This window comes from Mytilus edulis, chromosome 5 (assembly GCF_963676685.1).
Source record: "Mytilus edulis chromosome 5, xbMytEdul2.2, whole genome shotgun sequence".
In the NCBI taxonomy this organism is placed as follows: domain Eukaryota; kingdom Metazoa; phylum Mollusca; class Bivalvia; order Mytilida; family Mytilidae; genus Mytilus; species Mytilus edulis.
Window position 1 is genome coordinate 66,995,601 of NC_092348.1, and position 12,185 is coordinate 67,007,785.

A 12,185-nucleotide genomic window follows, 5' to 3' on the forward strand; every position below is an offset into this window, starting at 1 on the left:
TAATTTTTGTATATTTTACAAATGAGTAATGAGCGCATGCGTATACCACGAAACCAGTCTGGCAGATGTGACTTTTATATTTCATTGCATATATTTGTTTAATTCTGCACCTTAAAGTCAAATCGTTATGGCAAAGCAAGTGCTGAGATTAGACCCAGACATTGAACTCAAATTTAAAGGTAATCGCTCAACAGTTCGCTGACTTCATAATGAAAATACAATTGTATGACCCAATAACCGGCCGATGTGGCGATACCACCCTATCCAATACAACTAATTTAATAGTTTTATTAACTTAATACCAATCTAAAGCAATTAATATCTAACGCGTTCTCGATATATAAAAATTATCTTGAAAATGATTGTGTTCTTAAAATATATCTCAACCTCATGACCATGTCAACAACTTATTTTTATTAACAAAATAAGAAAGTTCAGATAGAACAAACCTTAACACTATTTGGAAATCTGTCCCGCATTCAACTATTACTTTTCCATCGTAGCTCCTGATATTTTCTATCATAACATCAAAATTTATTGGAACTTTAATTTTGTGATGTCTAGTAGTGGCAGTCAAATAGCAATAAAAGAGGGACGAAAGATACCAGTGGGACAGTCAAACTCATAAATCCAAAATAAACTGACAACGCCATGGCTAAAAATGAAGAAAGACTATTAGAAAAACAATAGTACACATGACACAACATAGAAAACTAAAGAATAAGCAACACAAACCCGTAAAGTGTACAACAACTGTTTATCCTTATTTTCACTGTGGTGTGTCCTTTTACTAAATTTTGTGAGAATCTGTATGCTGATTGAAACTGTTTCAAAACATTAACATTTTTCACCTCTAGGCTCTTTTTCTTAAACCTAAATCATCTTAATACAGCCTTGTCTCATGCCAGGGTTTTCATGCTATTAAGAATGCAATGTTACATCACGATTTCAATTGAAAAATATGCAAAGTGCGAATTAATATGTCATATGAAAATACATGATCTGACCATACTGCCATTTTCCAAACAGCTGACAATAACATGAACAAGCTTAAGGGAGAAGGAAATTTCAGGGAACTGATAATATTTGGCCAGTTATGAGAAGACAAGAAGGTGACTCTTCACTATATTAAATCATCTACTAGTCATGCTGGTGTATTCTGCAGGAGTCTCTCTTGACACTGGGTGGTTGTTTGAATGTAATTTAAAATTACCAAGTTTAAATATTAATTTTCCCATATACTTTACTCATTTAAAATAATAGGTTGCAACTGTACATAAAATGCCGATAGTAATGTCACATGAAGTTTACGATAGAAGTAAGGATACCATTACAGGTTCAAACAGAAAAAAAATAAAATCAGAGAAAACTACACTTTATAAGCTGTATGACTTTATCATGTTTATCAGATGACAATATGAATACTAAAAATTAAGCGTAGGTACTTTAAATCAGTCAGGGATTCACTTTGTCACAGGTGTGTTCTAGATCTATCAAAAATATGCAACACCATGTACATCATCACTTTCTTAATGTACATATATCTCAAAATATTAATACATGATTTATACATTTATTATATTTTCCGATTAATGAAAATAAAAAATATTCTGACTGGATTACCCAATAATTTTATGGCAAGAGACCCTATTACTACTTTTTTGCAAAGTAAAACTTTCATGACTGTAAACTGCATTAATGATTGTTAATAAAAAATAATTTGCTCATTGAAAAGTTCAACATTATAAATTACACTTGAACACACATACATAAAGTTTTCATTATCTCTTTTTTCAACCCATTTCTTTTATTGTAGGACCATTCACAGATGTTGTAACATCAGAATTGAAGTTGACCAACCCCTCAGACCAGAAAGTATGTTTCAAAGTAAAAACCACAGCACCAAAGAGGTACTGTGTCAGACCAAACAGTGGCATCATCGATCCAAACCAAAGTGTTAATGTATCGGGTAAGAGCTACATATACCCTAAACAATCTGAACTGTGGTGCTAATCATATTAACTTTATATTACAGTCATGACAGTTGCTGTATTTATGTACCTTTACAATGCATATGATTTGAATATGAAGTTGATTGTGATTTGTATGGAGAGTTGTCTCATTGGCATTTGGCACTCATACCACATTATGATCTTCTTGTTTACATGTATAATGTATATATATAATATGGACTACACTAAACAATAACAGGATTTCTACAATCTAATCTTGTCCTAAAAAGTATGTACGCCATACCTGCCAACTGTCACTATTTGCGGGGGATTTCCCCCATGGAGGCTCCCAAATGGAAATTTTGAAAGAGCAATTTTGTCCACAATTTTAAACAAAACAATTAATTTTACAATGACTTTAGGCTTATAAAAGTATGAAGAAGCCAAAAAAACAACATTAAAATGTATCTGAAAGCCCCCTTGAAGGTTTTTTAGGACTATAACAGCCATCTTGCATGCAAAACCCCCATGGGCATTTTGAAAAGTTGGCAGGTATGATGTACGCTGATATTGTGGACATTCATTCTACATGTTCTATTAAATTATTCTCTGTGAATAAGCAAATTTAAAATGCATGGGATTTTTTTTGAATCTATGCAATATTTGAATAATCATTAAAATGAGATTCTCAAAATATGGACTAAATTGTGAAGAAGGGTAACATTTAACAACATGTTTGTAATTGAAGTATTTTGTACTTAATAACTTTGATATATTTCAGTAATGCTGCAACCTTTTGACTATGATCCATTGGAAAAAAATAAACACAAGTTTATGGTTCAGACTATGTTTGCTCCAGATGGCCCAATTGAAAGCCAGGAACAATTGGTATGTTTTGAGTTTGTACTCGTCCTAACAGAAATAGGAGGCTGATTATATATTTAAAAATTCAGTACTAGCATCATTATCACTAGTTTCTACAAACAAAACTAATTTGAAGATCTATATTGTTACCGTTACAGTAAAAAAAGACTGAGAATTTTAACATCAGAAATATCACCAGCAGCTGTATTTTGTTGCCAGATGAAATAAAAAACCAAAATGCAACCTTGATGACACCCAGCACTGTCCCTGCTAGTGATATTGTAGATAAACCATTTGTTGACACTACAGGTGCATGATGTACAAATAAAATAATTGTTCTCTCCATTCATAAATAAACTAAATATTGTATTTGCTGTGTAATATAAGAACTAGATTTCTAACCAGCAAGATGAAACATTATTAAAATATTGCAGAATACAAAAAATTGACTTTTTTACTTCAATTGTCACACTAAACTGCCATTAAAATGTTGAATGCATGGAGCTTTATAAAATAATGATATTTATTTATTCTTTTTCAGTGGAAAGAAGCCAAACCAGAAAGTTTAATGGATTCAAAATTGAAATGTTTGTTTGAAATTCCTAATGATAATAATCAGGTAATGTAGCTAATTCATATATGTCCAAAAGGCTTTTCCAAAATTACATATAGGGGCATGGGAGGCACTTTATAAAGATCCCAACCCCCCTTAAAATATAAAATTTTCTTTTGATTAAAGAAGTCCTAAAGAAAATGTAACCCCCCACAATTCATAATTTTGCTTCCTCCCATCTCGCTCGCTCATACAATCACATACAATCATAGAAATAAATAAAACAACTTTGAAAAGGAATAAATAACTGGTAGTACCATTGACTAATTTTTCTACCGTTCATGTCATGAAATAAGGTGATCTACTTTATTGCAATACAGTTATCAATCTTCAGGTAATTACCTTAATAGGCTTTTTTAATTAATCATTCATGAAGAAGAGATCTTTCCTAACCTGATTAATTTTACAAATCAATAAAGAATTACATGAATATTTATTACCTTAGTGATATAAATAGATCTCAGAATTCCATAGAGATCTTATTATAGCTTTCTGCTAATAGAAAAAAAGTTATAGTTTTTTAAACTTTATGTATTTGTTGTAGACGAGGGAAGAAACAGAAAAGATAAAACCAGTGAAACAAGTACAGTTAGAAACCTCACAAACAATAAAGGTATCAATTTGTATAATTTATTCCTCATATTGAATATTTATATATACAGTTGTTGAGTTATCTCCCCTTATTAGATCATGATTGAAAAAAATGATTTTTAGCAAGGGCCTGCTTAAAACGTTGAGGACTTATTTCATTATTGTTATAGAGGGGTTAACGATAGATAATAAATTTATGATATTTACTAATTTTTTTTGTTTATTAAAGATATGTTAAAAATTAAACAAGTAATAGACTAAAGTTATCCTTTGTTTTTTAGTCAAGTCCTGAATCAGAGGGAAGAAAAGGGGAATCAGATAAACAAAGATTACAAGCTGAAATAGAAAAACTGCAGGATGAAAATAAATCATTAAAGGTATTTATAGAGTGATTATTGAAATGTAGTATTGTAATGAAAACCTAGTGGCCTAGCCCTAGTCTAATTGTAATGCTAACAGAATCTTTTCCCGAAACCATTGCCAAAAGAAAGTTCAGAATCATCATATTCATATCAAGTAACTTTTTTCTGTGGTAGTATGGATTTGTGTACACAATGTTAACATCTGCAGTCATTAAACTATTGTTTAACTTCCATAGGAGTTAATAGATATGCCAATTTTACTAGACACTTAAAAGCTTGCCCTTTTTACATGTATTTGTTCTGTCTGAAATGCTGTTCAAGGAAACCTCATACTCCCTAAACCAAAAACAGAATTATTCAAAAAATCTTTTATGTATTCTGGACCATACTTGTGGAATAATTTGCCAATACGGTTAAGAAATATTACAAATATTAATTCTTTCAAATACAAAATAGCAGATCATTTATTGAAATCAACCTAACTGTATAAATAATATAAAAAACTGATCATGTCATCATGTTTATTTTTTCATCACATTTTATCAAGTTGTATTGAACATTATTATCACACTTGACTTTTTATGCTAATGTATGTATGCAATGTACTAGTATATGTTTGTGTTTTGTTTGATTTTTCATTACGAGGGCCTCAGGGAAGATTAGTTATATAGCTAACTGTGTAACCCTCTTAAAATAAAGTATTGTTGTTGTTGTTGTTGTTGTTGTTCTGTGGGCATATTTCACTTTTCATTTGCACCCTGTACATTTCTACTTGGATTTTAGGAGGAAAATGAGATGCTAATGCAACTGTAAGTTGTTTTAAAATTGACCAGCATCACTGGTCTTAAATCTGTGAAACTACTTTTGGAGGTGCCTCTTAAGCTTGTAGTTAGTTTAAAAAACTTTCTCTATCAGTCCATTTGTGTATTGCTGCAAAAAATCAGGGTTTAAGCTAAGATTTTGAGGGCTTAATTAAATTAATTTTTGCATGATAAGAAAATTCAATCTTTCTTGGGTAGGAGCTTACATTAGCATGAAAGGACTAAGGCAGTTATAGCATTGGCTTCAAATCATGTTAAATTTGTACTTGCATTTGTTTACATATGAAAATATAACAATAAAAATAAATATGCTTGAGAAAAGTTACATAGTTACAATTCAATATTTTAAACAGCTACTTGAACTATTGTTTAAAAATGTCAACATTGAATTTAATGGGCAAGGTAAAATAAAGTATACTCGCACACACACACAAGACAATTTAACTTTGCACCATATCACATTAGACTTGTATGTTATAAAGTCAGAAGGATGTAGACAGATCTTGAAATATTAATTTAGAACTAGGGAAAATTACGATTGAGTTATCTTTCTTTGAACAAAATTATCGTTTCAGGTGTTCTTTTAAAATACCTTCACAGGCTTTTTATGCCCCCACCATAATGTGTCAGACGACTAAGCACAGTATCACAAAACAGATTTATTTTGAATATTGGTGGCATCACTTTCACCATTCAAGATCTAGAAAAATAGCTGAATTTTTGGTTTCCTTTCTTTTACTTAAGTTTGCCTCAACTTAAGGGGGTTCGCGGGTCCAAATTATTAACAAAAATTACCTAGCTTTAACAGGGCAATATTCCAATGTTTGAACTTTTATTATACCCCCGCTTTAAAAAAGGGGGTATACTGTTTTACCTCTGTCTGTCCTTCCGTCTGTCCCATGAATATTTTTCGTCGCATTTTTCTCAGGAACTACAATACAAGGATTTCTGAAATTTGGTTTCAGGGTTTATCTAAGTCAGCTATACCGTGTGATGCGTTTTCAGATTGATCACTCGACAACTTACTGTTTACCGAACACTTGTATGATTTTACACATGATAGCCAAGTTGAAAATTTTCGTCACATTTTTCTCAGGAACTACAATACAAGGATTTCTGAAATTTGGTTTCAGGATTTATATAAGTCAGCTATACCGTGTGATGCCTTTTCAGATTCATCACTCGACAACTTCCTGTTTACCGAACACTTGCATAGTTTTACACTATTAATATTATCCACTTGCAGCGGGGGTATCATCAGTGAGCAGTAGCTCGCAGTTTCACTTGTTTTCACATGATCTAGCTGGACAGGGAATTCATTTTGTTCCATTAAGTATCCCAAAAAACTGGATTTGACCCTTTGATCACCTTTCAGCAAAAACTTATGCAAATTCATAAAATTACATTTTTCTTTTTCAGGACAGTGAAGCAAGATTAAGAAAGACAGCCCTTAAAGAAACAGTGTCATCAACACCATCATACACACCTACACCAGAAACTAAACAGGATTTAATGAGTCAGATAACAGCGTTCCCTAATATAGCTATTATTATTGCTGCACTAATTATAGGAGTTATTCTTGGAAAAATGCTGTTATAACTATAACTGAACATGTGAATGCAACAAAGTGACTATATAAGACTGGAATTTAATAACTTTTAAAAAAATAGACATTTTAATTTGTAACTGTCACTGTTTAAATTTAAGATAAGTAATTTGGTGTAATAGTGAGTTTGATTCGAACAAGACCATATTAGGAAGCTTATTCATTACTATAGCGGTCGGTTAAGGACTTATTTAGCTTCAAAGTACCTCGTCTATAAAAAGGTTGGAATTTTTGTCCTAATTTTTTGCTTCTTAGTTATTTATACATTTTTAGCTCACCTTACCCAAAGAGCCAATTAAGCTTTTCTCATCACTTGGAGTCTGTCATCGTTGTCCAACTTCTCCTCTGAAACTACTGGGCCAAATTTAGCCAAACTTCATAAGGGTATCGTTCTGAAATGTGACCAATGACTTTGCATGCTAATCAATATGGCTAAAAATAGACCTAGGTGAGCGACACAGGCTCTTTAAAGTTTTATTAATATATTTGAATTATTAATTGTCCTTTTTTGTGAATAACACATATTTTTTTAATTCAAAATTTGGTTCAGTTTTCCAACAAAATTGAAAGATAGGTAAATGTGATATACAAGATGTTGACATATAGCACTTCATATTTATAAAGCAAGCACTTTTAAGGAATATGTCGTGAGTGATATTGAAATGATAAATGATAGTAGGGATTCTGTAATCACCTTGTGAAATAAGATTTTGTTGTTGTTAAGATACTGGATATAGCTAATGACAGCAACTAATTAGAATATTTAAAACTCATATAGAAGATGAGCAATATTAAAATATTAAAATGATAAATTCTTGTCAATTAAATTGAAATTGCTGAGGCACTTGTTCTACATTATGTGCTTAACATCCAAAAAAAATGTTATCTGCATGCAAAAAAAGAGACTAATACAAGCAGTTTATTGTATTTATTATATTTCTAACATTAAACAATAAATGAATGCTTAAATCATTCTTAATATCAGAAGTAATGCATGTTATAATTCATTATTGAATGATATAATTTCATACTTGTATGTACTTTCATCAAATTGATAGAATACTATATTGTGTATTAGATGTGTTCATACTTGTGTATTATATGAAAGGTGTATTATCATTTAACACATATGTTTTGGGAGTTTTGTTATTAAAAGAAGTATTGATAAAGCATATATAGTTCCTGGAATAGTTTTATACATATTCTATCGAAAAATTCTATAAAGGTGCTAGCTTTGAATTACATAATATTTTAATTCAGATCAAATCTGGTTTTGCACAAAACCCATAAAATTTTCTGAAATTCTCTGAAATGTCTATAGGAACTATACGACTATATTTGAAAGAAAACTTAATGATGATCATATGCACATGTGCATTTTTAGGCCTTTGTACAAATGTTGTATATTTCATTTTTTAGACCAAAATTTAAGTTGATGCACTGTTTTGTTTTCCATGGTCTTATTTTGTTTTGTTTTAGTTTTTTTTATGAAAATGTTTACTTTTTCCATTGTTATTCTTTTTGTTTGTTTAGACTGTTAATTTAATTAACTTCTTTTCTTAAGTTTTGCCTTATTTAAACTAGATTCTATGAAGTCTAGTTGAAGGTTCATAATTTCTTTTTGTTTTATTTAAGAAAGACACCAAATGAAAAGAAAACAAATTTATACTTTCACACCCTTAAAGTACGGAACAATAAAATGTTGTACAATTATGCGATACATTTCTGCTTTCTGACATTTAAAACTTGAAATCATAAACAGTGGTTGTGATAATGATGCCAAAATATAGGGATTTTCAGATGTAAGAAAGTAATATAAAGTCCCCTTGTACATATGTCTCATCACAACCATATCACAGCTTTTGATATTGTATTGAAAAGAAGAAATTTGGAGAGAAGTTTTGTAACGTATTGGTTGATACTTAATATGCAAGTTTTTCTTTCTTAAATATACTAGAACATGTGTCAGTTTGATGTATAATATTTATAATTTATTAGATAAGATGTTATTAAATACAATATCTTCTATTTTCATGATTTTCCTGTTACCCAATGCATAACTGTCTTATGAAATTGAATAATGTTTTCTCTTGGTTGGAATTATTACATGTGTAAATTAAAGCTTTTTCTTTCGAATACTTTTACAAGCTTTCTAGGTTACCAGTGATGTAAGTTCATCATATAACACTTATTATATAACTTTATAAATTTTCATAACTATAATTTATTAGAAAGACTTTCTGATCTATAAACTTAACATAATAATTTTCTAGGTTGATATTTGTTGACTTTTTTTTTTATAATACTGACTTTTGACTCCAATTGATATTTTTTGACAGGCTATACCTACTCTACTCTGTGGTAGGTCGTCCTGGTACCAAGTCCAGTAAATGCAACTTAAAGAAGTACATGTATAATCAAGCTTTCAATCTATACAAATGTTTGGGTGAATTGCTTTATATTTTCTTTGCACAACAAACACAACTGAAAACAGTAAACTTTTCCCTCAATTTCACCCATTATATGTTTAATTTTACTTTATTGGTGGCCCTTACTTGACCAAGTACCAGGAGGTCTTACCACAGAAATAGTTACCGGGGTACCTATTGAAAAATTATAAAGTCTGAGTTAAAAGTTGGTAATATGAAAATAGTCTATTGAAAGTGGGAAAAAAATATTTAACAGTAACTGTGCATTGACAACTCCTGACTTGAATTATTAAATGAGTGATGTATATATTTTATAGATGTTCTTTTATACAATGAAAATTACATTGAAGGCACCTTACTCTAGTTCTTAGTTGATTTATTCTTTCTCAAACCTTTGTAAACATAATCAACATCTGGTTTTGTCTTAACTTGTGCTTCTTCATTGGTTAAAATTCTCTTATCTCCCTGCTTTTGCGCAAGTCACTCAATCCAGATATATTTTGGGTTATGAATAAGTGATCATTTTGATTTTCAGTGTTTCTAATGGCCATGGTCTTGTCTGTCCTTTGTCTTATGTTTAATTTCAAATTTTCTTGTTAAGATTGTTTTGTGTTTTAAATTTAGTAGTTTCTTTAGGTTAGACGTCAACCAATCTTCTTTTATCACCAACTTCATTGTATTACTAGCAGAATTTAACAAGAGTAACACAAGATTGCCACTTGTGGAACAAGAGTAGCATCCTCTTTGATTCATGTTTTTGATTATTTTTCTCTGACCTTTTTGACACTGGTACAATTTTTATATGTGACAACTGTGGAGAGAATAGAAATATCTAATGAAGACTTACATTAATAACATTTAGTTGGAAGGTATGGATTCTTTCCATTATGTTTTTCACAAATTTCTATTTAAGAAGTTTTGATAAATTTGTTTCTTACATTACAACTTTGCCATCTGGTTAATTAAAAACAAAATCACTGAAAACATAAAAAAAAAAAAACCTGATCCCCATTACTAAGAGAAATATAAATGCACAAATTTTTCGAAACAGCTTTTAACTTTTTTACAAAAACAAGTGAATGAAGTGAACAGGTATAAGTTATTAGACAAAGGTTTACAAGACAAAAAATGATATAAATAATTTATTAGACTTAAGGTGGTACCTAACACTTTAACTAAAATTAATTTGGCTCGTTTAATTTTCTTAAAATTTTGACAAAGTATTTACTTTGACCCTTTGACAAAAATATAAAAATTTCAAAAAATTTGAACCAACCGTTTAATCAGAAAAATTACACTGGTTATATAACAGTTTGACAAACACTTATTTTGATCATTGAGAAGCTTAATATTCCCTTATGAACACAACGTCATTAAAACGTTCTGCTGATTTTACAGAGTTATCTCCCTGTAGTGTTAGGTACCACCTTAATATAGGGAAAGGAACAAATGAACAAAAGGATATATATTTGCTGAATGACATCTACCTGTTGATTAAAAAAGATTGATATTTTATACTAGTTTATATGTAGTTTTCATTTTTCACATCATATTTCAATATTAGTATTGGATAGTCTTGGACTCTGGGTTCAACCTAGTATAATTCTTTGTTTCCTCATTTTTAAGTGCTATGTCCTGGAACTGACAGGCGCAAACTTCAAAATAACAAAGCCAAGCTGGGTTATAAAATGACCAGTACTTTAAGCAAGGGTGGAATGGGATATTTAAAAATAATTTATTATGGCTTGTTAAAATTTAACTGACCAATTATTCCAGTCATATGTGTGTGCAATTTAATCTGCAATTGAGAATACTTCAATGGTTTTCGGTGTAAAATCATGTAATTTATTTATGTGCTAAGCCACTGCTAACTACCTGCTTTGAATGTAATACAAGTAATCAGTTGTATATTCAGTATGTAACATTATAGATGTAAACATTTCTAACTGATGTTACACAACCATCATTTCTACTGCTTCAACCATTTGTTACTTTCATGGGACATCATTGAAGAATAGAATGGAGTAAGTCCTGAAATGAAAGTGTACAAGTCATTTAGTTTGTTAAAATAAACTTTTATGATGATAGTGATTTTATATTTATTGCCTTAAACACTGACACATAAGAGGAAAAAGTCATGATTTTTGTTTTAAAAAACAAACAAATATTGTATTGGATTCATAAATCATACTTTGTTTCAACTGTTAGGTTTGATCGATATTGAAAATAATGCACTTCTAATATACCCCAATGGCATTCATGAAAACAAAAGAACACATTACATAACACATTACAAAAATGATTTCAAAGAAAGCCTTAGTTTATTTTCTGAAATAAAATAATCTACTGGGCAACATTACTGTCACATCTAAATAAAAAGAATGGTGTCACTACTGGTTTGAAAGAAATATTTTGATTATTCACATCTACAAAAAAATGTGTAAAATTGCTACTTTTTGTAGAGATAAATCTGTATGAAATTTCACATCCGACACCTAGAAATTCTGAAGTCAGAACAACTTAATAGTTCTCCCGTTAACAGCCATGAATGTTTATTCTCAGTCAACATGAACAGCTGGTGGTGAAAAAAATTGAATAAAGTTCCTCAGATATTCCAGAGGATAGAATTACCATATGAACCACCTTAATATATCTAACAGTTCAACTCAACAACAACTTGGGTCAAATTATGATTAAAGTGTATTTTAGCAACATTTCCTGGATATTTCTTTGTTATATTATTTCAAAAATGAGATAAATGTGTAAACATTATTATAAAACAACATAGAAAATTTATTAAAAGCAAAGTTGCTTCAAGTCCCTTGATTTAAAAATCAAGATTGAGAATGGAAATTTGGAATGTGGCAAAAGAAGCAACAACCTGTCCAAATAGTCAAAAAACGGGCCAAGGTCAGATCTTAAAAGTTTCATAATTAGTAGGGAAAGT

At 30.2% G+C, this 12,185-nt stretch overlaps 1 protein-coding gene across 1 annotated transcript; it reads left to right on the plus strand.

Moving 5' to 3' along the window:
• The first annotated feature begins 13 nt into the window (after positions 1-13).
• Positions 14-11,325, plus strand: LOC139524271 (vesicle-associated membrane protein-associated protein A-like). The gene is made up of 7 exons (XM_071319007.1): positions 14-179; positions 1,817-1,969; positions 2,734-2,840; positions 3,358-3,435; positions 3,974-4,042; positions 4,302-4,397; positions 6,623-11,325. Exons 1-7 carry the CDS (start codon positions 128-130, stop codon positions 6,800-6,802), a joined length of 735 nt encoding a protein of 244 aa, XP_071175108.1. The 5' UTR covers positions 14-127; the 3' UTR covers positions 6,803-11,325.
• The last annotated feature ends 860 nt before the right edge of the window (positions 11,326-12,185 follow it).